General features: G+C 47.5%; 1 protein-coding gene across 1 annotated transcript; it reads right to left on the minus strand.

Moving 5' to 3' along the window:
• Window positions 1-21,971: 21,971 nt before the first annotated feature.
• Window positions 21,972-26,773, minus strand: Fzd7 (frizzled class receptor 7). Its single transcript, XM_052193004.1, has one exon. It carries the CDS (start codon window positions 25,947-25,949, stop codon window positions 24,219-24,221), a length of 1,731 nt encoding a protein of 576 aa, XP_052048964.1. The 5' UTR covers window positions 25,950-26,773; the 3' UTR covers window positions 21,972-24,218.
• Between the last annotated feature and the right edge of the window lie 484 nt (window positions 26,774-27,257).

Here is a 27,257-nt window from a genome sequence, read left to right on the forward strand (position 1 = left end):
CAGAAACATTGAAAACTGATATGCACCAAGTCCTGTGCTATGATTTGCACATGAGATGTAAGCCCCATTTCTCTGAGAGCTTGGAGCTCAGGGGTGTTGTAAGCGTATCAGCAAAAAATTAAAATGCTACAGGATAGTGCTTGGTCTCACACAGATATTTAAATGAGTAAATTGGTCTTTCTTGCAACAGTTATGACTTATTTTATGGGTGTATGTGTGTGTGTTTTCTGTAATCACACATTAGCATTTCTGCAGGAAGGAGCATGGATTAGTTTTGCTTGCTAAAGTCTTCTGTCAGGAAAGATTAAATGGTTGAGACTGGAAAAATGGCTGAGTGATTAAGAGAGTTATCTCCTCTTGCAGAGGACCAAGAACTGGCTGCCAGCACCCAACATGGCAGCTCACAGCTGTCTATAACTCTAGTTCCAGGGAAGTCAATGCTTCTTCTGACCTCCAAGGACTTGTGCATGCATGCAGTGCATATATACTCACTCATTCACACATATATGCACACACACACACACACACACACACACATACACGCACTCTCACACACACAGTGGATCTGACCATGTGACATGTCTCATCTTCTCATGGAAGTAGGGTCTTCCCATGAACTCACCAAGGGGTGTATTTTTGAGAGACGTTTGTCAGGAACTAGGAGAGCAAGAGTTGGGAAAGAAGTTTCTTAGCTGTCCCAGCCCAGCATGGCCCAGCATGGCCTTCGCCTCTAGTGACCACATCTGTCAGATGGAGAGAGGGAAAAAGGCTTTGGTTTTGCTCTGAGTGGTAGCCTTTTGTTTTCTTGAAAGGTGAAGGACAATTGCGGTAAGAGGAGGAAATACAAAGGCCTGTCCCCTTTAAAGAGAGCCAGGGGAAAGGAACTCAGAAATTCAGAATGCAAAGCATCCGGTGACTACACATCCAGAACAGCGGGCTGTCACTGCAGGGCCTGCGCTCAGCCAACCATTGGCTAAACTCTGTCACGTCATTTTGGCCAGTTCCTTAACATCTCTGAGCCTCATCTTCCTATCTGTATAGCTAGGATGCGACCACGAACCAGAGAGGTTGGCAGCATGAGCCCAAGTAATGTCTCACAGGTGTGAGAAATGGGTGGCCGCAGTCATGGCTGGAGAGAGTGAGGGTCGTCTGTGAGGCTTTCAGGGCACGCTGGGCTTTGACATTCTCTCTCTCTCTCTCTCTCTCTCTCTCTCTCTCTCTCTCTCTCTCCTCCCTTCCATCTGTCCTTCCTTCCTTCTTCCTTCCTTCCTCCCTCCCTCCCTCCCTCCCTCCCTCTTTCCTTCCTTCCTTCCTTCCTTCCTTCCTTCCTTCCTTCCTTCCTTCCTTCCTTCCTTCCTTCCTTCCTTCCTTCCTTCCTTCCTTCCTTCCTTCCTTCCTTCCTTCCTTCCTTCCCTCCTTCCGTTTCTTTTTTAAAGACAGGGCCTCATGTAGCCCAGGCTGGCTTCAAACATGATATGCAGCCACTGATGTTCTTCTGACCTCCCTGTCTACACCTCCAGAGAGCTGGCACTATGGTTGAGCCCAAACGCGCCCGCCCTGCATACTCAGTGGCTGGGCTAAGCCTAAGGCCCCGTCGTCGTGGGCGAGGGCGGCCACTTTAACGATGGAGCCACATCCTCAGTCCCAGGAACCAGGCTTTGAAATCCCCATGTTCTCTTTCAGATTCCCTACCTTTTTCTCTCCGCCCATGCTTCCTTGAAAACATATGCCAAGCTCCAGGAGGAAATATGAAATGTACCTCTGCTTTCAAGTAGGTTCGGAATGTTTTGTGTTTTGTTAAATTCCCTCGGAAGGTTCTCAGTTTCATCAGGTCACTGATAGTTACGCTTTCAGGGAATGTGGGAGCACTGGGAAGAGAGTACCAGTGCTTTCCTCCCCTTCTGCCCACGGCTCCACTCTGCTCTACAGACTCCTCCCCTTCCGCCCACGGCTGTGCTCTCCTGGGATGAGAATGTTAATTCGTTTTCCCAGTTGGCATCGCGGGGCTCGACAGCCTCCGCCCCACCGGGAGTCGACGACTCTGGTCCTTAGTGCTTTAGACACGGGGAAGGGAAGACTGGGGACATGCCTTCCAGCATCTTGATGGGACGGAGGGCCAGCCCAGTGCCGGGCCCTACCCAGCCCCTAGCTCAGCCGCGGTCACTGCCGCCCGCGGAGCCTGTCTTTGAGCGTTGGCATTTTGTTGGTACAAAGTCAAGTCCCAAGGGCAGGCTGACTTGAGTTGCAATGGAAAGTAGATTCCAAAGCTGCCCCTGGAATGTGAACTTCTCCTGGAAGCTTTCCACGCTGCCTCTTAGAGAACAGCAGGCATCACCGTCTTCACACCAGGAGTCAATTAAAGAAACCCAAATTATTACCATTCCAATAAACAGTGATCTCCGTTCCTCTCCAAATAAACTTGGTGGGATGGCCTCAGAGCCAGGTCTAATTACACAGTCAGATAGCATACATCTGATTAGAAGCCTTTCGTCTGCTTTAATTAATTTTCTCTTGCAATCAAAGCTATTTCAAATAAATGTTAAATATGTATTTAAACAACTCCTGGGCTTCACACCACTCCTCAAGCCTGCTGGGGTTCTCTTTCATCTGTCCTTACTCCCTTCTGACCAAGCATGCTTCTAGAACACTCTATTCCCAGGAAAAGACTTAGAAGAACAGCACATCTCTGAAATGTAGCCTGCGATATAAATAATCATCTCCTGGGGACATGGATCACTCTCTTAGGTCAGAGTGGGGGGTCATTTAAGGTGGTTCTGCATTCTGTTACACATGGAACCACTGGATGGAAAAGGAGAGGGAGTAAACAGTAAGAAATGTAGCAGTTGGAGCCTAATTATGCCTTTCAAAGTTGTCTGAAGTAGGACTTCTCAAATATAATCCCTCCCCCCCCCCCATAAAGTGCTGGGCTGGAAGGAAGGCCCAGTGGGCTTGACCCCTGGGTGCCCTATAAATGTAGGAGGAGGAGATAACCAGTGCCACAAGGTTGTCCTCTGACCTCCACAGGTATGCCACAACCCTCTTGAGTCTCCGTGATAATAAATGATAATTTAATAAGAAAGAAAAGAAGGTGTTTATGATGACACACCGAGTGTATGATGACTCTGTGAACACAGCCTCCGCTGTCACACACTGGGGAGGGAAATGACAGGCACAAGACACTGGGATTGATGGGGCTTGGGAGGCAGGGATGAGGTCATGAGTTAAAATCACCACTCTCCAGTTTAATCTTTAAAGCCACACTTGGGGGGACCCTGGGCGGGCAGGGTCGGCAGGGCTGGTTGGGAACAACTTGTTCTGGATTTCACGAGCTGCAAGAAGCTAGGGATGAGCTAGCCACACACCTGGGAGTCTGGAGAACCCCTGTGGCCAGGCGACACTCTGGCAGCAACCCCAGAGCGTAGAAGGCTTTATGGTTGTAAGCCATGGAATATCTCCAGTACCAGGGAACCTGACTTGAAGAAGAACCACTATTCCAAGCCGGGCACAGTGGCTTATACTTGTAATCCACTGGTGCTTAGCCTTCCCAGTTCTGTGACTTTAATTTAGTTCCTCATGCTGTGGTGACCCCAACCATAAAATTGTTTTCATTGCTACTCCATACCTGTAAGTTTACTACTGCAATGAATTGTAATGTAAATATCTAATATGCAGGATATCTGCACTATGACCCCTGTGAAAGGGTTGTTTGAGTCCCAAAAGGGTCAAAATCCACAGGTTGAAAACTTAATTACATCCCAGCATTTTGAAGGTGGAGGCAGGAAGATTCCTTTGCTCCTCATTACCGTCAAAGGACTGTTCAGGCCATCTTCACAGAACAAGGATCTGATGGGTGTAAAGAGAGCTGGACCAGACCAGAATCTGCTGAGCTGATGACACATCAAATCTTACAAAGCATACAGGCCTGACAGAGCTGCTTTTCCCATCACTGGGGGAGGGCACTTCCCCTCCCTCTCAAGTGGGAAACAGCGGCTCTGGCTGCAGGAGAAAGGATGACATAGCGATCCAGGTGAGCACACAGACTAGCCAGAGAACAGGACAGCTCCATCCATGACCGTGAGGGCGGGTGGAGGAGACCAAGTGTGGGCTGCTTCCCTTCTGCTGTGCTGAACTTGGCGATTCTGAAGTGGCATAGGGAGGAAGAGTGGCCTGCGCTCACGCTCACGGCTCAGCAGAGAAAGCCACATTCCTTCTTTGATGCCTTGTGATCCTGTGGGATAGCCAGGACTCTTAGCAGGCAGCTAGCTGGTCAGATCTGAGCCTTTTAGGGACCCATGAAGAACCTGGAGAAAAGTTTCAAGGAACTTTCTAGCATCATGCTCAACAGTGAGCCACTCCAGAGAAGGAGAATGAAGGGAACTTTTGTTAAAAGAATGCTTTCAGTAAAAACACAGAATGGACTCTGTGACCCAAGCAGGTGTGCCACCCCAGCTGGTGTCAAAACTTTAACCTGGGCTCCCCTTTCTTGCCTCGCTGTCTTTGCCTAGTGGTTCTTTGGAACTCTTCCCCATTGAGGTTGCAGGGTAATAAGGTCATTGAGAGCAGGGCGTGGCAGTCCCCAGAAAATCAGGGATACTCTACACTCCACGGAGAAGAGTGAGGCCTGACAGAGGCTGAACTCCTGATGTTGGCTTGGCTTTGCAAATCGAGAGAATAGTTACCGTGTTTAAATGGTGGTTCCCAGCACACAGCTTTTACATTCTCTTTACTGGCTCAAGATAGGATGACAGGCACTGCTTGATGGACTGAAAACAAACAGACAGACAGACAGACACCGGAAAGGAATGCAGTAGAGGGAAAGAACCCTGCCAGAAGTTCTCACCGTTCAGGCACAATGAAAGGATTGTGGATAATATTTACATCACTTCCAAATGGCCAGGGTGGGAATAAATGGAGTTGATCTAATTGCATATCTCCTCCCCCAGTACCCCACCCCAGCAAAGGTGGAGCCCTCCTGGGTCAGCTTTCCCTTAAATCCTGAAAAAAGGTTCATCTCCTAGCTTGGGGAGGGACACTGAGCATGGACAGCAGTGGCCACAGGTCTTATTCTCACCCCCAGGAAGACGGCAGAGGGCGGTCGTTTCTGTCTGCTATTTCCCTCACGTTCCTCAGTGCCCCACTGAATGCCAAGACAGCTTCATCTTCCCAGATGCATCTCTGCTCAAGTAGAGCCCGAGCCCCATGGCTGGAGTAGTGATCTATACTAACCACATACAAGTCACTCATTTTAGCACAGTCCCCATGGCTGGAGTAGTGATCTACACTAACTACATACAAGTCACTCATTTTAGCCCAGTCCTGGGAGGCAGAGGCAGGCAGATTAAAGGTATATGCCACCATTCCCAGCACTACCTTGAGACTTTTAAGAACAAAACCAAATTCCTGTAGAACTGGAGTAATTGCTTTCCCCCTCTTCAAACATTTTGGTTCAGGTGCAATGTACCAGTGGTAAAAACTTTTGTTTTGTTTTGTTTTGTTTTCTTGAGACAGGGTTTCTCTGTGTAACCCTGGCCATCCTGGAACTCACTTTGTAGACCAAGCTAGCCTCAAACTCTGAAATTCGCCTGCTTCTGTCTCCCAAGTGTTAGGATTAAAGGTGTGTGCCCCCACTGCCTAGCAAAACTTTTTTTTTCCTTTTTGTTACCTTTAGAAGTCCTTGTAATTGGTGCTTTTGTGTTTTCTTCCATTTGCAAAGTAGCTAGGACAGCTGAAAGGGGAACTGCGAAATCATTCCTCTGAGGTAGGAAAAGTAAATCAGAAGAGCAAACATGGATTGGGATTTATTTTCCTGTTAATATGTTTGAATAATTCACACTGAAGTTACACATCCTACGGGAAGGCTCCCTAAGTGCCTGGTTCAATCCATGTGCACAATGAGATGCAGGACTGTTTGCCTTCAAAGGCAGCCAATGAGTTGTTTGTGTGGCTTGTGTGGTGGTGGTGGGGGGGGGGGCAGGGTGGTAGGGGAGGGGGAGATAGAAGCCTCTCTCAAGTGTCCAACACTAACCAGCAGGAGACCTCCCATACTCTCCCACAGAGAAAGAAGCCAGTTTGGCTAAAGTAATAAGAAGACTCTCACCTCTGTGGCTGGCCTGCTGTGGGCCTGGCTGACGTCTGATAGTGTCTAATAACATCCCTTGTTTACGCAGGCGCCCGGTTCCTAGGGCAAAGTTCTCCACTGCCCTCAGCTCATCAACCTGCCCCCTGGCTCCCAAAGCCACTGCGTTTTCTGAGGCTGCAAGTGAGGAGAAGAGGCAGGGAATAAGGAATTAAATAGTCAGGCTAAGTGTGGGATTCAGGCCTCTATGTGTCTCACTTGGGGTGGACCCTGGAACCTGCTCACGGTGAAGAGGCCAGGGTGACTCAGAGGGGCCTCGCTTCTTTTTCTCTTTTAAAATTTTTAATTGTATCCTTTTCTTTTTATTATTTTTATTTTTAATTGTGTGTATGTGTGTGTCTGCCATGAGTGTATGGAGTGTGTGTGGCTGTAGAGGTCAGAGGAGGAAGTTGGATTCCCCTGGAGCTGGAGTTATAAGCAGTTATGAGCCAGCATGGGTGCTGGGAGCTGAACTCTGGTCCTCTGGAAGAGCAGGAAAGGCTCTTGTTTTGTTTTGTTTTTTTAAGGATTTATTTATTATTATATGTGTAAGTACACTGTAGCTGTCTTCAGACACCCCAGAAGAGGGGGTCAGATCTCATTACAGATGGTTGTGAGCCACCATGTGGTTGCTGGGATTTGAACTCAGGACCTCCAGAAGAGCAGTCAGTGCGCTTAACCACTGAGCCATCTCTCCAGCCCCTTGTTTTATTTTTTGAGACAGGGTTTCTCTATGTATCCCTGGCTGTCCTACTCACTCTATAGACCAGACTGGCCTCGAACTCAGAAATCCATCTGTCTCTGCCTCTGCCTCTGCATCTCAGGAAATGCTCTTACCCCCGGGCTATCTCTCTAGCCCCTTGGGGTAGACTCAATTCCAGAGAAATAATTCTCTTCCTTTTTTGGTGTGTCCAAAGATGAAAAACCCTTAGAATTCCAAATTGGGAGGTGGAAGGCTATTGTGTACAATCTTGTGTTTACACACACACACACACACACACACACACACACACACACACGAGACTTTACTTGCACTTTTTCCCTGGGGACTGAATCCATAGTTGCCATCAGATTTTTTTCTCCTCTTTTTCTTTCTCTCTCTCCTCGTCTCTCCATCCTCTCTTTCTCCTTCCCTGTCTCCACTCCTATTCTTTTTTCTTTTGGTTTTTCAAGTTAGGGTTTCTCTGTGTAGCCTTGGCTGTCCTGGAACTCTCTCTGTAGATCAGGCTGTCCTGGAACTCATGAGATCCACTTGCCTCTGCCTCCCAAGAGATGGGATTAAAGGCAGGGGCCACCACCACCCTGCCATCAGATTTCCAGAAGCATCTGTAATTTCTGGCAAGGAACCCCTGAGGTTTTTGTCTTTGTATTTTTTTCTTTTGGCTCTGGTGAGGGACTGTAGCCAGGCCATCTGTAGCTCACCCACAGCTCCCACAATATGAGTTGACTGTGCGCTTGGCTTTAGTCTAGTTAGGAGGCTGAAGAGTAGGAGAGAAATTGATTCTGGTTGATAGTTTTAAATACTATTTCTAGGAGTTAATATTGATTTAGTTCTAAATAATTTACCTCAGGTGATCATTCTATTCCCTTATTTTTAAAAGCATTTATCTGAGAAGCATTTGCTGAGTTCATTGCTTCCCTAGGGCTGCTGTAGCAAAGGCTCACAAAGGTTAAAGGTCACACTGTGTTCTAGCAAGGGGAATCCAGACCAAGATATTAACAAGACCAAGCTCTCTTGGGAAACCAACTCGCTGTACCCTCTCTCAGCTGCTGGTGATGCCCCACCCTGTGACGTCAGTGCATGCACCTCCTGAGCATCTTTCTTCTCTGTTCCTTGGAAGGACTGCTGGAGAAGTATTTAATCCTAATGAGGGGGGGAGGGGGCTGTACCAATTCCGCCTTTGCCATTCGGTTCCCTGATCAGTCTCTCCTTCTCATCTTCTCCCTCCCCTTGTGGTCTACACCCCCCCCCCCAGGCAGGGAACATCAAGACTGTGGCTTGGTGTGTTGTTTGGTTTGGTTTTGGGGGGCATAGCTGTGTTTTAACGTACACTATGAACCCCAGAACCATGTGCACCGAATCAGCACGTATTTTTGCCTTAGTCCCGAACCCCACGTGGCTTGGGGGAAAACCAACTCTGTTAAGAAGCCAATTCTTAGGCTGGGCAGTGGTGGCACAGGCCTGTAATCCCAGCACTCTAGGAGGCAGAGGCAGGCGGATTTCTGAGTTCGAGGCCAGCTGGTCTCCAGAGTGAGTTCCAGGACAGCCAGGGCTACACAGAGAAACCCTGTCTCAAAACAAAAAACAAAACAAAACAAAAAAACAAAAACAAAAACAAAAAAAGAAGCCAATTCTCCCCACTTCCATAGTCTTAAAGGGTCAACGTGTGTTTTTCATTTGGGAATCTGAAGTTAATTTTTTTTTTAAGTGAGTTTTGGCCAGCTGTTAAGGCACCAATATGTTGTAGAAATTAATCTCAATCTGGGGTTTCTACCCCACCTTTGATCAATCAGTTCCTGGATAAAAGACACACAACTTTTATTATTTGCAATAAGCCTTAAACAGCACAAGAGCAGCTGCTCATGCTCTATGCTATTAGAATCTACTTTTCTTAATAACCCCGAGTTATTACTATGTTTCATCTGGGCTGCTCTTAATTCTGATTGGCCAGCTGTCAGGGCCATGCTTTCCTGACTGCTAACCTATGGTATCTTTCTCTTATAATAATAAACAATATGCCCTATGAATAATTGTGAAATTATTATGAAAATTATGATGTAAAAGTTACATTAAAAAAATCTAGTCTGTTTGTATTGGGCAACTCAGGAGACAATATTCTATTATTTCTCTTATCCAGGTGAGTTTAAGTTAGGTGTCTAAATCGATTTCTATCCTAACTTGTATTATGCTACTAAATCCTTTTAAATCCTAAACAACTTAAGCTTATAGTAAGACTATGACTATGTAGTCTTCAACACCATCAGAGGCCTGAGGAGGAAATAAATACTACCTGAGCCCCTCTGCTTCAGAATAATTTTGTCTTAACTAATTGCATCTGCTGTAATCCCGTCTCCAGAAGAGGTTACACTCTTATGGTTCTAGGAGGCACACAAATTATTCGGCTCGGCGCGCTGAGCATCCGCTGTTTACCAGATACTTTAAGTAGAACAGTCTCTGCTTCTGAAACACTAACAGTGCTTACTGACCTCTGACCTTGTGCGAGGTTTTAAACCCAGACCCTTGCTTTAGAGCTTCATGCATTTAGGGCAGTGCAGAAGAGTGGAGGCCCAGGCCTTCACTCTGATTTGCCTGCACATCCACATTTCCACCCAGTTCTGGAATCGTTAAGGGGAGTGGGGTACATTCAACTGCCTCTCTAAAAATTGTAATAGCTACAAATCCCTTCCATCCACTGGAGAACTCCCTGTGGCAGATCCACATGACCTGAGGCCCTGGGAAATGGTAAAACTTCAGAGCTTAGGCAGAACCACGAAGGGCTTTGCTTAGGGTTTTAAACATGGAAGAGACATGTTCCCTTTGGCATATAGCAGCAGTGAAATAGACAAAGTACCAAAATGAGGCAGGAAGACTAACTTGTTAGGGGGGCATTAAAATGATCTAAGGGAGAAGGGGTAGAGGGTGGCGGAGTGGAGCTAGAGTCCAGCGTGATTAGCTCAATTAAGGGAGAGGGCAGGTTCCTGAGGACAAATTGCAGTTTCTGGCAGGGTGACATGTACCTCCAGATGCTAGATCCCACCTATGCTGGAAGACATCAGGAACCTGCAGGCCTGCAAGGGCAGCAGTCAGCAAGCCAGGACCTGACAAGGCCCACAGAAACAGATGTTTGCTTCTCCCTTGCTACCTGCCTCTCTCACAAGGTCTGCAGAGGTGGTTGCAACTGGCAACTCATATGTCTTAGAGCTTGGCCTTACTTTTTGCTTTCCCAGCAGGAAAACGAGGGATAGAAGGGATATGAAACACCAACTTCTTACCTAGGCTGCCTCTGGAGGGGAGCGGGGTATCTTAGGCTATGGTACAGAAACGTCAGTTGAGCTGTGGGGTATTCTTGTTTCTCTTGGTCATAGTTAGCACTAGAAATTCAAAAACTGAGCTGAAGGTGTTTCCCTAAGCTGCAACAATAAATAATGGCGTCTTTCACACACACACACACACACACACACACACACACACACACTTTTTTTTTACTCTACCCAGTCAACTTTCTCACTTTTTTCTTTATTCACTATTTCTCAACTCTCTCATCTTCAAGGGGGATTCTGGAGCCTGAGAAATGGGGCAGTGTTGAGGAGGACACACACGGGTGAGCCCTCCTGACTTGAATGGTGCCCTAGTACTGTGCCTAGCACTCTGTGGGAAGCACTTACCCAATTACCATGCAACCCTTATATGTCAGAACACAAGGAGATGTGAATTAAATCCCACACTTCAGCTCCACCAGCGGATTAGCTCCCAATAGCAACTGTAATCCCCCTATGACATGGGATGAGGTCTATGAACGCCAGTCATAGAAAAGCAGGGTCTAATTCCCTGTCAGGAAGTGACACGTGATATGGAATAACTGCTTGACAGAGACCCCACCTCTTGAGCTAACCACACTTTTAATGATACTTCAAAGAAATGAGCCATTTATGGAGACCAATAATTTGGTAGTCATGGCTAGATTAAAAAAAAAAGTTAGGGAGGGGGATGGAGTATGGAGTGAAAATCAAGAGATCTTGGTTGGGCTCTTGGTGCCTCAACCTTTTGTCTGTGCAGTGGAGACAGTGCGCTTGTTTGAGAGGCTGCAGAGAGACAATGAGATAAGATATATAGTTGGGCTGGTGTACTGGCTAGTTTTGTGTGTCAACTTGACACAGGCTGGAGTTATCACAGAGAAAGGAGCTTCAGTTGGGGAAGTGCCTCCATGAGATCCAGCTGTGGGGCATTTTCTCAATTAGTAATCAAGTGGGGAGGGCCCCTTGTGGGTGGTACCACCTTTGGGCTGGTGCTCTTGGGTTCTATAAGAGAGCAGACTGAGCAAGCCAGGGGAAGCAAGCCAGTAAGAAACATCCCTCCATGACCTCTGCATCAGCTCCTGCTTCCTGACCTCTTTGAGTTCCAGTCCTGACTTCCTTTAGTGATGAACTGCAAGGTGGAAGTGTAAGCTCAATAAACCCTTCCCTCCCCAACTTGCTTCTTGGTCATGATGTTTGTGCAGGAATAGAAACCCTGACTAAGACAGCTGGAGAGATGGCTCAGTGGTTAAGAGTACTTTCTGCTCTTCCAGAGGTCCTGAGTTCACTTCCCAGCAACAACATGGTGGCTCACAACTATCTGTAATGAGATCCAATTCCCTCTTCTGGTGTGTCTGAAGATAGCCACAGTGTACTCAAATATATAAGATAAATAAAATCTTTTTTTTTTTTAAAGAAAGATGTATAGTCACCATGATCGTGACTGTTGTCATTTCTGGTAACGCTGGGGCACTGAGAATGAGAGTAGTGAGGGTCAATTCACTGACATTCAGTTTGTTGTCAAAAGAATGACTGGAAAGGGGGCGGTGGGTCAGGAGAGGTGTGCTCATAGGCTCTCACTGCCCTCTGGCACTCTCCTTTGTAGCTTTTATCTTTATTTGCATTTATTTCTGTGGGACTTGAGGCTTCTCTCAAGCTAGACAAGCACTCTACCTCTGAGCTCTATCTCCACCATTCTCTTTAAATTCCCTTTGGAACTGGGTCTCACTAAGTTATCCAGAATGGTCTAGAACTCATCTGTAGTCCAGGTTATCCTTGAGTTTGTAATCTGTCTCTTCAACCTCTTGAGTAGGGCTTATAGGCCTGTGCCTTGAGGCCAACCTCAGTTCTCTAAACAACCCCACCCCCCCTCCAAATTCCCAGCCTTTCTCCCTCTCACCTCCTCCCTTCCTCTTCAATATATATCCTTCCTTCCTTTTCTGAAACTTGGTATCACCATGCAGCTCTGTCTGGCCTCAAACTCCCAGAGATGCCTTTGCCTCTGCCTTCTGGGTGCAGGCAATAAAGGTGTGTTCTTTTATTGGCTCAGCAAATATCTAAAAAAACAAGGGAATGGGGAAAGGGAGGCCGACTCCATTCTAAGCTTTTTTTTTTTTTTTAAGCCTGATCCATGCAAGTGCTTGAGTCTTTTTATTTAGTTGCTCAAACCTGGTGTTCTGAGGAGCAGAAATCGTGCTTTTTTAACATAAAAATAATTGAAGGCCATCTAAGTGGTACTCAGTTGGCTATCAGATATGCCTTGTTTGTCCTGTCACTCCAGCTGCTCAGAGTCCGTTAACTCTGAGATAAGCAGGGAGCAGTTTTAATACCTACAGGGTGCTTTGCTAATGAAGGGACTCTTATTGGGAGCACACATTTTTTTTTTTTTAAACTTGTAGACCAAAATCCACTTAGTGAATGGAAGAATTGTTGCCTTCCTTGGAGATGAAGGATCGATTTGAATTTCCTCATTGTTTTGACTAAGTCTTCCAGCAAAACAGGTTCCCACTTCAAGTGAAACAAGAACCCACTTCTGTGGAGAGGGCTTTCTAAGTAGATCTGGAATGAGGAATGAAGAACTCAAGGGTTTAGTATTTAGCAACCGCTTCCTTTTCTTCCTCCTCCTCTTCTTCCTCTTCCTCCTCCTCTTTTTTTCAGTAAAAAAAGTGTATGGACAGTAAAATGAAACTTCTTCATGGGTAGGAGGAGGTTGGTCTGAAACAGCTATTTTCCTTTTCTAGGGGTCCTTAACTTTATCAAGTCATGTGAATTTCGGAACGCTCTACAGGAAGGGCTGGTAACTGTATGCTATGCTGGAAGTGGGGTGGGGTGAGTGGGTGGGCTGGGATAGTGTTCGTTGACATCCCAGGACAGTTTGCTAGACTTATTAGCCTGTCTGTTTGGAAGTCTGTACTGCAAATAGGGACAACTGTGGCAGCAAGTTATCCTTAGAAGGAATTATTTTCTGCTAATAGCTAAATAGTCTCAGCCACATACCAAGAACAAAACCTTTTATTCTACCCCAGACTTGTATTTCAGTGAGAGTCTAGACTTTCTAAGCTATGTAAACTCCCTTAGACATGAATGAATTAAGACTGGATCTAGAAGGCTAGAGAGATGGCCCAGTGGGTAAAGAAAAGACATTTGTGGCCAGGTCTGACTCCTAAGTGTGGTCACTTATGCTAGAAGGAGGGAATCAACTCCATCAAGTTGTCCTCTGACCTCCTCCCATGGACTGTGACACATGTGTGTAGACACACACATAAAATAAATACATAAATAAAAGAACAATAAAAGAACAGATGCAAGCTCACCCCAGTCTTTAACCAGCAGGTTTAAAAAGCCTTTACTTCTTGAGCTTAGAATGGCGTAAACATCATAAAATATGTCAGTCGTGTGCCAATCACTTACCTGGACTCATTTTGTCCATACACTAGGAGATAGAAATCCTTATAATTCTCACTTCATTGGCTTCTCACATAAACTTTCCGAAGTGTGCTGAGCATTAGAGCTGGGCAGGCACTAAAGCAAGAGCTGTGCAAGCCGTGTGCCTTAGACACCCTGTATCATTACAGCACAGAAAGGGCAACTGAGGCACAGTACTTGCTGGGCCTTAAAGATGGAGTGGAGACTATCTCAGTGTGCATTTCATTGAAGTTCTCTTTTATAAACAAGAAATCTTTGGGAAAGAGGGGGAAACACTCCACTCCATCTTTAAGGAATGTTGCCTCCTTAGTGAGTTTGAGGCCAGCCTGGTCTACATAGTAAATTCTAGGCAAGCCAAGGCTACACAGTGAGACCCTGCCTAAAATAAAATAAAAATACAAATATAAGTGAGTTTTCAATAATAAATCCAAAGCATTTTTCGAGAACTAAATAGGCATTGCCTCTTTTTTTTCTTCTTCTTTCTTTTCTTTTTATTTTCCTTGGGGCTGGGGGTGGGGTTTCACACACCATAGGCAACTCTCCAGTTTGTTATGTGGCTGGGCAACTTCAACTCCTGAGTATCGTGCCTCTACCTTTTAAGGTTTAATCAAGGAAGGAAGAAAGAAAAGGAACAGTAACTAGATAAAAAGAATAAGTACTAAGGATAATGACATCACAAGGTTCTTGCACCAAAGAACCTTGGGGCCTGGGTACTCACACTGAGGGCCTCGCTCTGAAACATGGGTCCCCTGGCAGGTTTTTCTTCCTTGTCATCAGGGGTCCCAGACATCTCGAGCCTGATGTGGTGTATCTCAAACAACTGCCTTTGCATCCTGAGCCTTGCTCTCTCTTCTGCATTTGTGCCTTGGCAGGCTTGAAGGGTTTTACCTCAGGATCACTAGATTTCCAACAGAAGGGACGTTCCAGTCACAGAGGACAGAGCAGAGACCAGTGGATAATCCAAAAGCTTTTTCTGAACACAAGTAAACCTGCTGGTTATTTTAACACTGTATTTTATTATATGTATATTTTATATATTTAACTATATATAAAAATTTAAAAGAAATATATATACTTAATTAAAATATAATTACATCAGTTTCCCTTTTCTCTTTCTCTTCCTAACCACTCCTACGTGTTCCCCTTGCTCCCTCTTAAATTTATTATATATATATGTGTCCATAATGGGTATAAGGATAAATATTTAGAATGTAGTTAAAATTTACGCTGGCTTAGTAAAGCAGCCCTAGTAGTTCCTCTAAGATCTATGATCTCCTTAGCCCTGGGTAGTCAGTTAGGTTCTTAGTAGCAAGCATGATTCCCCTTCTACTGAGTGGTCCTTAGTCCAATTAGAGAGCTGTTGTTGACTGCCAGCACCCGAGTGTCACTGTGACTGTACTGTCTGGGCCATGCTTGTCACTGTGGTTCCTAGCAGGGGAGGACTGCTGGGGAGGACTCCCTTGGCAGCTCGCATACACTTTCCAGTCCCAGGAAAGCTTGTCCTCATGGCACAGGCTTTCAGAGCAGACCTAGTCAGGTTTGCTGGGTCCTGTGTCTACGTCTATGGTGTCTTTAGCATTAGGGACTTACCTTCAACCTCTGGAAGCAACCAAGTAAAATGGCAACAGCTATCCTGTTTTGGCAATCTTTTAGACTCCCCTGCCCAGGAATTTGAAAGGGGGCTTCGCAGGCCTGGTGCTGAGGTTGTAGCTCTTGGTGGGACATTCCAGGGAGTCTTTTACCAGACTTGAGGGACAGTTAGGAGCACCATCCCTGGGTTATTTTTATTTATTTTAAGATAAGGTCTCATATATCCTGAGCAGAGGATGACCTTGAACCTCTACTCTGCAGGCCTCACACATTGATTTGGTGCTGGGGACTGAGCCTAGAACTTCTTACATGCTAGAGTGCATTTCTAGCCCCAAATACCAAGTTAATTCTCACTTCTAGGTCCTTGAATCTTTTTTTTTTTTTTTTTTAAGATTTGTTTTATTTATACGAGTACCCTGTAGCTGTCAGATACAACAAAGAGGACATCGGATCCCATCACAGATGGTTGTGAGCCACCATGTGGTTGCTGGGAATTGAACTCAGGACCTCTAAAAGAGCAGCCAGTGCTCTTAACCTCTGAGCCATCTCTCCGGCCCTAGGCCCTTGAACCCTGATGTAGAAATTCATGTTGAGCAAGAAGGGTGAGCTGTTTGGGTGTGATGGTGCATTGCCTGTAATCCTAGTGCACTGGGTGGGTGGCAGAGGCCGGCAGTCCACACGTTCCAGGCCAGACTGAGCTCATAGCCAGACACATAGTCTCAAAACACTAAGAGAAAAAGGAAGCATCTAGACAGTATGAGCCTTCTGCTTCTTTCTAAGAAAAACCAAATACTCTTCGGGAACTAGCACTGAAAATCTCCTCCCCAGTTCTGCCCGTTGGGATGTAAGTTATTTTCCCCCCTTTGGAAGGGATCTGGATTAAATTAGAGAGGAATCCTTGAGGATGGAAGACAGTCATGGAAGACATTACGGCCTCAGTAAATATTTGTGGCATGGTGATTAGGGGCAGCAACCAGAGCCACTCTTGGGCTCACCTTGCAGGGATTGGTTTCCCCACATGTCAGTTGGGGGCCGGTAATTATACCTACCTCCTAGGGCTGTTACAATGTGTGAGATCAGTGTGTATTCATCATAAAGATGTTGATATTTACTGAGTACTTGTTAGGCACCAGATACTGTGGTCAGGGTTTTGGGTTGCCCTGCCTACTCTGCCGCATTGTACCCCAGGTCTTCGCATATAGTTGGTGCTCAGAAAATGTCAATAACTATAAGGATAACGATCATTATCAAGGACACGCAAAGAGCCAATCTGCACTGCCCCTGACATGCTCCTGTCCCCAAAGCCAGTGCAAACACATGACTGACCACTCTCTAGCTCCCCTTGGCCCTCTCTGCTTTGGTCATGTCACATGCTTACGTCCTTTTGCTCTGGGGAAAGAGAACCAGATTCAGTTTTGGGGAGATCTGGGTGGATGCTTCTCTGTGGCTTGGCTTGGGATTACTTGGGACATTGACTAAACTGCCTCTAGCCTGGGGCTGTGGTTTTCCCATCTTTGGAAAGCATTCAAGGTACCCCCACCCCCTACTGATTTGTTAGTATTTTAAGTCCACAAGGAGAGAAAGATGCTATGAAAACATAGAATGCAGTGTTTTCCATTCAGGCCCTAGGATCCCTGCCTGAGCGAGCAGGCTGCCTGCTGCTCTTTGCAGGATGCTGCTCTGACAGAGGCTGGCCTCAGTCCCACCAGTTACCCTGCTGAGCACACGGCCCGCCTGACACCCAGCACTGGAAAGAAAGGTCCTCTAGAAACTGTCTTTTGGAGCTCTGGAGAATCGTGGTTCTAGCTGAAGTTTCTCTCTACATCTGCTGTAAAAAGTGAATCACGGACTAGCTCCCGCTAGCTTTCCTTCCAGCGACTCGACCTGGAACGGAGCGAGCGCTACACATGATGTGCAGCACCTCCACCATATTGTTGGAGTTAAGGCGGGGTTCCCCTGTTGCCGCTGTTTTCTACTTCCTGTCCCACAGTGCCCTCCCAAACAAGCTTTTCCTTTTGATTCCATTATACTCTAGAACCTTCATGGCCAAGCTCAAGTTTGGAGCTCAAATTCCCCAGGTGAGGGTAGCGCTGGATCACTTGGATAGCTTGTCTGTTTCTTCACGGGTATGTGGAACTCAGCTCCCCGCCCCTCCTCTCTTTGTCTCTGCTTCTTAAACGCCTTCTTGCCCCAGACATGCTTATCTCTGGAGACTTCTTGAACTCTATGCTGAACCTGATACCAGAGCCGAGCAGGATAAAAACTTCACAGGTAAAAAGCATTGAAGGCAGCTCACCAGCAACGCGGTAGAACCGAGCTCTCGAAGCGTCCTTCCAGGTTAAGTGGACCCTCGGCGTAAGCATGCGCAAACCCCTCACGATAGCTTCGAGTTTGTCTTGTTAGTTAAGCAGCGTTTGAAAGAGGCTTTTAGGAACCTAGAGAAACATTTAATTCCTGCCTGGCTGTAACTAACTGGTCAAAAGCAAAAATGTCTGTCCCTATCATTTGAAGCATTTGAGTATAGATTTAGTACTAAAATACCCAGCAGCAAAAATTCCAAGAAATTGGCTAAACCTGGCTGTGCTATGGCCACCTGCTTGGGAAGAAATCAAGTGTACACGGAATAAAACCATTGTTTCTGAGAATCTCACTCTTCAGCTAGGCCTGTCTCAGAGGCACGGCCCCTCTTGCCTCAGCCTCTCCAGGGCTAGCATTACAGGTGCGTTGACGCCCACTACATCCAACCCCAGGTGTTACATAGTGAGGAGACGAAACAGCCTGTTCCAGGGTTCCACAGTCATGTGACCTCCCCTCCCCCAATGTCTAAAGTGTCTTCTGTAGCTGCAGAGTGCATGCTCACTTGGTTGGCTGAAGGGCAGACCCACAGGAAGGAAGAATCAATCTCTCAGGCATTTTATGAAAGCTGTGGGTGCTCCACAAATGGATGTGCCAGTTTAGTAGACCGGACACGGTGATTGTGTTTCCCACACACAGGCTAAGGCTGCAGATGACAGCATAGATGACACAGCCAGTCCGACCCGGCACACCAACCACTCTCCCTGGTCCTACATCTCTATACCTCACTGGTATTTTTTCAAAATCACTTTTTGTAATGAACTCACTAGTGAACACATCACACAGCTAGATTGGAGCAGCCATCCAAATAAATGCTTGCCCAGTCCTGTCGATTTCAATAAACTCTGCACAGTCAGAATAACCCCGGTGAGTAGTCATTCACCAACTTATCTTTCAATGGATAATTGCTTTTTACTCCAGGATTGAAATAACGGTAAGAATAAGTCAAATGATGAACCTTTAGAAAAGGTCAGAGGTCATTTGAGTCTCTCCCCTGAGGCCTGTCAGTTCCCTCCAGCATCATGACTTTTTATCTGCTCAGTCTTCTTTGAGGGATGAGGTCACTCTGAATTGGGTCTAGACTTTAGGTGAGCTTTGTCTGTCACACGGTCCCCTGTTCATCTCTGGTACCTTCAATCTGGCTGCTGGTCAGTACTTTTTGAAATGGGACATAAACTGCTACTATCAAATTTGTTTCCCCTTCACTACAATGATATTGAAAATTCCAAGAATGAATATATATATATATATATATATATATACATACATACACATATATATATATGTATATATATATACACACACATACATATACACACATTATGTATATATATATATATATATGTGTATTTATGTGTGTGTGTATTTTCCCCCACAAAGAATAGAGTGGGAAGATGGTTTACTTACCCCACAACAAGGATCACACACATGTAAGACACATATGCCCTCAAACACATGTAAAAGCTGTGAGTTGTTAATATAACTTTAGGATTTAAAGGGCCGAGCCAGGAGGCTCACTGGGGCCCACTGCCTAGTCATCTTAGCAAAACTGATGAGCTCAAGTCTGCTCAGAGGCTTGTTTCAGCATCAGCCTCTGGCCTCTATACATGTTGTGCATGCGCGCGCGCGCACACACACACACATGCATGTGTACACCTGTGTATACACAACTGTGTATACACCCATACTCACATACATATTTCATACACCCACCTATCCTCCCACATGCATACAAAAGATAACAGAAGAGAGTAAGAAATATGTTTATCAAAGAGTTTAGTAATAAGATTTTTTTGAATTCAGTTTAATTCACTGTGGAAGCAATAATAAAAGAAAAGCAAAAACAGGGGTACAGAGTTTCTATTGCTGTGATACAATACCAGGACCAAAATCATCTTCAGAGAGGGGTTTATGTCATCTTACAGCTTGTAGTTCATCATCCAGGGAAGTCATGGCAGGAACTCAGGGCCGGAACCTTGGAGACAGCAACTGATGCAGAAGCCATGAAAGAGTGCTATTTACTGGCTTGCTCCTCATGGCTTGGTCAACCAGCTTGCTTTACCATCCAGGACCACCCACCCAGAGGCCCATCTATATCAATCATTAATCAAGAAAATGCCCCACAGGCTACTCAGGCAATACTTAAGGCATTGTCTTAACTGAGGTTCCCTCCTTCCAATGGCTCTAGCCTGTGTTGAGCTGGCATAAAAACTAAGCACTACAGATCTATGACCTGTAGGGTAACTGGGCTGGTTTCACTCTCTTCTAGGATTTCCTGGAGCCCGGTAGACTGTTATTCACAGTTCACATATGCATATACAAAAATATACTATCTATAAATAGCCATCTGCCTTTTCAGTGAAATTAAAGATGGGAGAGTGAGATTTTTCTGAGTGTAATTACAGGCCTCAAACCTACAGCTGTTATGTTACTCTAATCCTACCAAAAGAATCTCCAATGTCACAATTTTATCTTAAGTACACTTAAAAAAATAATACTAAGATGTGAACAGGATGCTTTTCCTCCCCAAGAGTTCTTACAAACCCAGTGACCAAGATTAGGTGTTACACTGCCCTGTTGTGCTTTGTTTGCATAACATAAAGTGCAGAAACATGTTCAGTGTTATTGTTCCTTATCTGGGGATTTACAAACTCCTGCCAATGTTTTTCTTAAACTCTATATATGCCCTTTTGCAAACGCTCTCCCTCTATGTGAGTTTCTGCTAAAATGCAACTTCTTAAGAAAACCCATGGGGTCTGTAAAATTCTTAGGTGATGGCTGACCTCACAGCATTCTAATTTGAACAGACCCAAGTGAGAGGTTCTTGTTAACAAGAGCAGGTAGGGATTTCTTCACAAGTTTGTTCCCTGGTCAGAGACCAAGCCTCTTCCATCATTGGGAGCTGTGAAATGCCAAGCAGGGATATGTTCTTAGGAGCAGCCTCGAGGCTTCCCTTGGAAAGGTCTAAGTGCCTCCCTAAATTGTTTACAATAAGGAAAAAAAGGAAAAGAAAAGAGGAGGAGGGGATGAGGAGGAAGAGAAAGAGGAGGAGGAGGACAGCAAAAAGTTTTTTCTAGCTAATCTGAAGGCAAACATTCAGAACAGGCTGTATTAATCCCCTGTTAAGAAAAGTATGGCTTACTTAAAACTTGTCATTTTATGACTAAAAACTGGATAAATCTTAAGATTCAAAGTCACTGAATTTTCTTTCCTTACTGCCCGACTCTTTGTTCAGAACCCAGGAGACTCATAAAAAACAAAACAAACAAACAAAGAGGCTTTGCACCAGTGTCTAGCTAGCCTTTTCTCCTCCCGGAGAGAGCTGTCTGTCATTGGTTTTCATTCTTTCCGTTTGTAAAAGACACCCTCCCTGTGTGAGCCTGTTAATTAGAACAAAACCAGAGTTGTTTCAGTTACACTTTAGAGCTACAGAAACTTCCAGCGGTGGTGGAATGGGCGAGGCAGCAGTGCACTGCCTGCTTTGGGGAGAGTAAGGGTATCAGCACCTGAATTAAACAAGAGGTCAATGAAAAGGCTCTCGGGGCTTACAACTGAGTATGAGACGCCTTCGTCATTTCCCTGAGGGGCTACCCAGGCGGGTCTGATTCCAAAGTTGGCCTCTATGAGAGCAGCAAAGAGCAGAGCAGCTTCTGAGGCCAGCGCAGGGTCAGGCGTGGAGTCTATTCCTGCTGAGTCACTGCCCTCAGAGAGCAGCTGAGCCTGTTTCAATTTACCTAGAAGATACAGGGAAGCTTCCAGCTGAGTGTTCTACACAAAGGTGACCCCTGCTCTTATCTGGAACAATCTACAAACTTCTCCCTACCACCAGAATTCAAAACATTTAAATATTAATAATTTAGATAAGGTGCAATTTACACACACACACACTTCCCAAGCAAGAGGGTTAAAATCAATGGGAAAGTAGAAATATCAAAAATATCTTCTAGTCCTTTCAAATATGAGCAGAGACTCCTAAGGTTAGTAAACTACAGATTAGACTCGGATTCTGAACTTCTAGTAGGCTCTTCCCTGAAAAAGCTTAGAGCAGTGGTTCTCAACCTTCCTCATGCTGCAACCCTTTGATAAACTTCCTCATGTTGTGCTGACCCCCAACCATAAAATTATTTTGCTACTTCAGAACTGTAATTTTATTACTGTCCTGAATCATAATGTAAATATCTGATATGCAGTATATCTGTGACCCCAAAGGGGTCCAACCCACAGGCTGAGACCGGCTGGCTTAGAGGTAAGTGAGGAGGAGGAGGAGGAAGAGGAGGAGGAGAATAGGAAACAGGAAACATGGGTAAGAACAAAGCAAACCCAATAGCTTCTGTGAGCCTCTCCAAGGCCTCACCCTCTATGGGACAGGACACACCCAGCACACTCCCTACATCTCCTTTCCATCATAAAGTTTGATTCTTTGGTTAACTATCTCAGGAAGAGTAAATAAACATTCACTTTGTATTTTTTAAAAAATTTATTTGTGATCTGTACATGTGATAAAGTGGGGCTTCATTGTAGATCTTTAAAGGTAAAACAGAACAAAAAATCCAAAGTAAAAATGTATAAATACAATATATATTTTCTTACAAAAATGGGAGATTTACAAAATATACATACTGCACTGTCTCTATTTTACAAATTTCACATGCACGTAAGAGATAAAACACAAAAGATGCCAAAGCTGTGTATTGGCAGCTTGGAACAATTCCGACAGGTGAGATCACTTTGGAAGTTCAAGAAATACAAGATCACTTTAATTGTAAAAGCAGCTCCATTCCACTGAATGTGGCACATGTGAAGTTGTACTCCTGATAGTACCCCCCCCCCCAGGCTGGCATTTAAAAACTGCTCTGAAAAACTGCAGAGCATTGCAAAATCGGAGGACAGTCAGTGTCAAAGGTAGGGTAAAGGTCAACTCCCATGATGCTCTGCTCAGCTTTACACCATTATGCCAAAGAACCAGACTTCTATTGCAGGAAAAAAAGTACACGATTTAAGATTAATAAATGTAAGTCTTCTAGCACATTTCAAAGAACTCCAGAATCACTTTGAAGTTCACCTTCCCCTTAATGACTTTCTTGAAACCTGGTTCAAGCAGTCCTCTTCCTTCCCTATCATTCCTCACGCCACTGCCTCACGCAATCAGAGAAAGGAACGGGTCAGCGCTTGTGTCTTATATGTGTTTAAATCTCTAGAACAAGAAAATGGTGCAAAATGCTTTAAACCTTTAAATTAAAATTTTTGTCTTTTATTTTTATTAATGTGAGCATTCTGCCTCTTCTTTTGTCTTGAAGGATACAAATTGGGAAGGGGATCCAGGCCTGGTGGGCCATGCCTTTAATCCCAGCCACTGAGAGGCAGAGGCAGGTGGTTCTCTGTGAGTTCAAAGCCAGCCTGGTCTACAGAGCCATAGTCAGGGCTACACAAAGATACCCTGTCTGGAGGCAAAACAAAACACAACAAAACAAAAACGCCAAACTCCCAAATTGGACGGAAGGAAGGGGGGTAGAAAATCAAATTCTGGGTTCTGGGGGCGTAGAATGGAGAGAGATTTCATTAAGCAAACGGAGTCTAGTAGATCATGTGTTCTGAATTAAATCTGTTTAAAACAAATAACAGAAGTCCTTGCTTTTCCTTTATCCAAGTCAGAATGTGTGGCTGAATGGGTATGAAAGCCGCCCTTCACTTTTCCTTAAAAAGAAATGTTTATCTCAACCAAATTAACAACCAAAGGGAAACCTCCGATTTCTGCCGCTTTGCCTGTAAACCCTGCTGTCTTCACAGTTAGGCCTTTCCTCAGGGAGACAAAAGTGTCTCCCGCTTTGTCTCTTACAACAAAGACATGGAGGGGAATGCGTTCCTGTTTTGAACAGCAACAAGTCATCACTTCTTTGCAGGGTATGAAACCAAATAAAACATTCTTTTTCTCTGCCTCCGCCTTCCCTAGAAAAGAAAAAGTAACAGGAAAAAAAAAAAGTAGCAGACAGTATCTACCACTCGCCTGCTTAGCCTGCTCTGGAAAACCTTCTCTCCCATCTTCACTTTAGGACTCTTAACAGGCAGGCCTCCTCGGCCTTCCAAATGCTTATTTTACTAGACTTGAAAGGGGTAGGGAAGGAAAAACAGGCGGGAGGGGGTCCGGGAGGAGGACTGTAAGGTCTGACCCTGGAAATTAACCCATCTGGGCTCCAGTTTGGCCCCAGTGAAAAGAGATTATGGTTTGACCACCGCTTGACAAGGGCACCGCAGGGGGTCCCCCATCTTGGCCACAAAGCCTTGGCTGCCGACAGAGCGGTATCCTCCCCCACCCCACCCCCTTTACAAGAGTGAGGACGACCACTTGCCTTGCAGCGGGGGATTTGGATTCACAGCCCTGGCTCATCTCTGGGCGCCTAAAGAACTCACCAGTCTCTGCTGATCTCAACCTTTCCCTCAGACCCTAGCCGGCCTGCATCTTTCACATCGTCCTGCAAGTCTAAGCCAGAATTCTTTTCAGCCACTGCTTTTGTCTTTTCATTTGGGCCTACTCTCAAAACCATCTCTCGCCCCAAATCTCTTCTCACCTCCAAATAACTTCTCACTTCCAGGGTAAAGTTCAGTGGAGGGGGCGGGTAGCTTACGGAAACAAGCCCCCAGCCAGCAGCAGTTCTTTCCCTACCATGCCTCTCCTCCTGTAAAAGGGTAGAAGAGACAAAGGTGGGGTAAGGGCTGGGGCTCATACCGCAGTCTCCCCCTTGCTGCTGTGGCTGAGTCTGTGGTAGAAGCGACGCCATGACTGCAGGGTCTTGCCCGACCAGATCCAGAAGCCGGTAGTAATGCCCACGATCATGGTCATCAGGTACTTGATCATGAAGACTGTAAAGTCGGGGCTCATGGGCGAGAAGTGGCCCGGCGGGCAGGGCACAGCATAGCTCTTGCAGGTCTGCAGGAGCCAGGTGCGTTCCCAGTGCTCGCGGAAGGCCTGCTCGTAAAAGTAGCAGGCCAGCACGATGGTGGCCGGCACCGTGTAGAGCACGCTGAAGACGCCGATGCGCACCATGAGCTTCTCCAGCTTCTCCGTCTTGGTGCCGTCGTGCTTCATGATGGTGCGGATGCGAAAGAGAGACACAAAGCCGGCCAACAGGAAGGACGTGCCGATGAAGAGGTAGACGAACAAGGGCGCCAGCACGAAGCCCCGCAGCGCATCCACACTAGACAGGCCCACGTAGCACACTCCACTGAGTAGGTCACCATCCACCTGGCCCATGGCTAAGATGGTGATTGTCTTGACCGCTGGCACAGCCCACGCGGCCAGATGAAAGTACTGCGAGTTAGCCTCGATGGCTTCGTGGCCCCACTTCATGCCAGCTGCTAGGAACCAAGTGAGGGACAGAATGACCCACCAGATAGAGCTGGCCATACCGAAGAAGTAAAGCACCATGAAGAGGATGGTGCAGCCCTCCTTCTTGGTGCCCTGCGCCACCGTGCGGTAGCCATCGTCCGAGAAGCGCTCCACGCACACGGCACGGTCCTCTAGCAGGAAGCCCGCCACGTGCGCCACTGCCACCATGAAGTAGCAACCCGACAGGAAGATGATGGGTCGCTCTGGATAACTGAAGCGACGCATGTCCACTAGGTAGGTGAGCACTGTGAAGAGCGTCGAAGCACAACACAGCACTGACCACACACCTACCCAGAGGCGGGCGAAACGTCTCTCCTCTTCTTTAAAGTACATGAGGCCGTTAGCACGGCCCGGCTCACACGGGGCACCGCAGTCACGCTCACCTAGGAAGCGGTAACCCAGGTAGGGGGGCACCTTGAGCTGGCGCGGGCACGAGAAGGGGAAAGACCAGCGGCCTCTGCCATCTGAGGGGGACACCGCAGTGAAAGGTGGGTCTGGCGGGTAGGGAGCAGTAGGGTAGGCGGTGGGACTGCCGCCTGCGCCCCCGGAGCCGTCGGACGTGTTCTGCCCCACGCATATCTCGCCGGCGCCGTGTACCGGGAAGTTCTCGCAGCGTAGCCGCTCCGGCCACTGGAAGCCGAACTTGTTCATGAGCGCCTCGCAGCCCTGTCGGGCGCGCTCGCACAAGGAACGGCACGGAGGAATGGCTTGGTCGAGCACGGTGCACACGGGTGCGTACATAGAGCATAAGAAGAAGCGCAGCTCCGGAGAACACTGCACCTTTACCAGCGGGTAGAACTGGTGCACCTCGAGGCCCGCGTCCTCTTGGTTCGTGTGGCCCAGCAGGTTGGGCAGGATGGTCTGGTTGTAGGCGATATCTGTGCACAACGGGATGGAGATGGGTTGGCAGAAGCCGTGGTCTGGTACCGAGATGCCTTTCTCGCCGTGGTACGGCTGAGCCCGGGTGTCCGTGGGCAGCGCGCCCAGAAGAGCAAGCACCAGGGCGCAGAGGCCCAGGGGCGAGTGCGATGCCGCCGTGCCGGGGCCCCGCATCGCCGGCTGCATGCAGCGGCGTTCTCAGCTGGAGGAAAAAGACGAGGCGCTTGGGAGAGGCTTGGATGCAGGGAGGCGCCGCCGCGCCCGGCGCATGAGAGTCCTCCCGGCGCCGGGGCCGGGCCGTGGGCGGCGCGGGGCCGAGGGTGCTAGGGTGCCTGCACAGCGGGGGCGAGGCCGCCAGCCGAGGGGGCGCCGCAGCCGCCTCCGCGTGGCACTCACGCGGCCGCCGGGGTTCAAACTCCTGGGCCTGGAGTGGGGGATCGAGGGAGGGGGTGTCGCCTTACCCTCCCCGCCGAGACGTAACGGTGCGGCTTTCTCTGCAGCAACGAGCAACAAGCGTCTCCGGTTACCCTTCAAAGTTTGCCCAAGTTTCTCGAGCCCCGAGCGCACGCCGATGCGCACGTCTCCTAAACCGAGCCAGGCCTCCGCCAGGCCAGCGCCCCGCGTCCCTGCCTGCTCGCCCCAGCCGTCGCCTCCGTGGTGCTGCTCCGCCTTTTCTCCTTGAGGCCCCGCGGGCCACCGCCGCCTCCTCTTCTGATTCTGGAGCCTCCTTCAGCAGTCCTAGGAAAATCGGCCCCAAGTTTCAAGTCAAATGGCTCGTTCTCGCTTTGAGTCCAATCGGTGCTGGACGAGCTGGTTTTGGAAACGTAGTTGAGCGGAATCCGAAGCGCCGAAGCGCCTGCACCCGCGGCCAGCCTGTACCCGGCCTCTCCGGCCCCGCGCAGTCCCAGCCCACGACTCCCCGCGTCCGCCACCGCCCGCCAGGGAAGGAGCGCAGAGTAACGCCTGGGAGCCGCACTGGTGGCTTGAAGAAGCGTCGGGCTTGCAGGGCTCCGGGCCGCCCCGCCCCCTCCCCTCCCCCCATTCACAAACCACTCCGGGGGCGGGCCCCGAACCCTCTGGACGTCCAATAGCGCGCTTTGTTTTCTCTGTGGACGCATTTCGATTGGATGGAAGTCGGAAGGGGCGGCCGAGGGGGGACGAGGAAGGCGGTGCTTACAGCGCTCTGGGCGGATTCCTGAGGGGAGGGGCGGAGGACTGAGAGAGAAAAGTTAGGACAAACTTTTACCCAGAATTTGCTCAGGGGAGAAAAACGCACCAGAAAGGGAACTTGCTTGAAGGATTGGTTCCTCTTCCGGGTACCCTAAAATACACATTTCCGAGCAAAAGGGGGCATTCGCCGAAGGCTTTGGCGAGGAACTGAGAATAAATAGCACAGCGCCAGGGCAGAGAGACGTGACCCGGAGTCACGTTAGCCTTGCCTGGCAGGCCAGGGCGGGAGGATTTTGGCTAGCATCAGTGTGAGTTGAGTAAGGG

This window comes from Apodemus sylvaticus, chromosome 9, assembly GCF_947179515.1.
Source record: "Apodemus sylvaticus chromosome 9, mApoSyl1.1, whole genome shotgun sequence".
Taxonomy (NCBI): domain Eukaryota; kingdom Metazoa; phylum Chordata; class Mammalia; order Rodentia; family Muridae; genus Apodemus; species Apodemus sylvaticus.

Excerpts from the sequence above, each read along its gene's own strand:
- Fzd7 (XM_052193004.1), bottom strand. The coding sequence starts at position 25,949 with ATGCAGCCGGCGATGCGGGGCCCCGGCACGGCGGCATCGCACTCGCCC.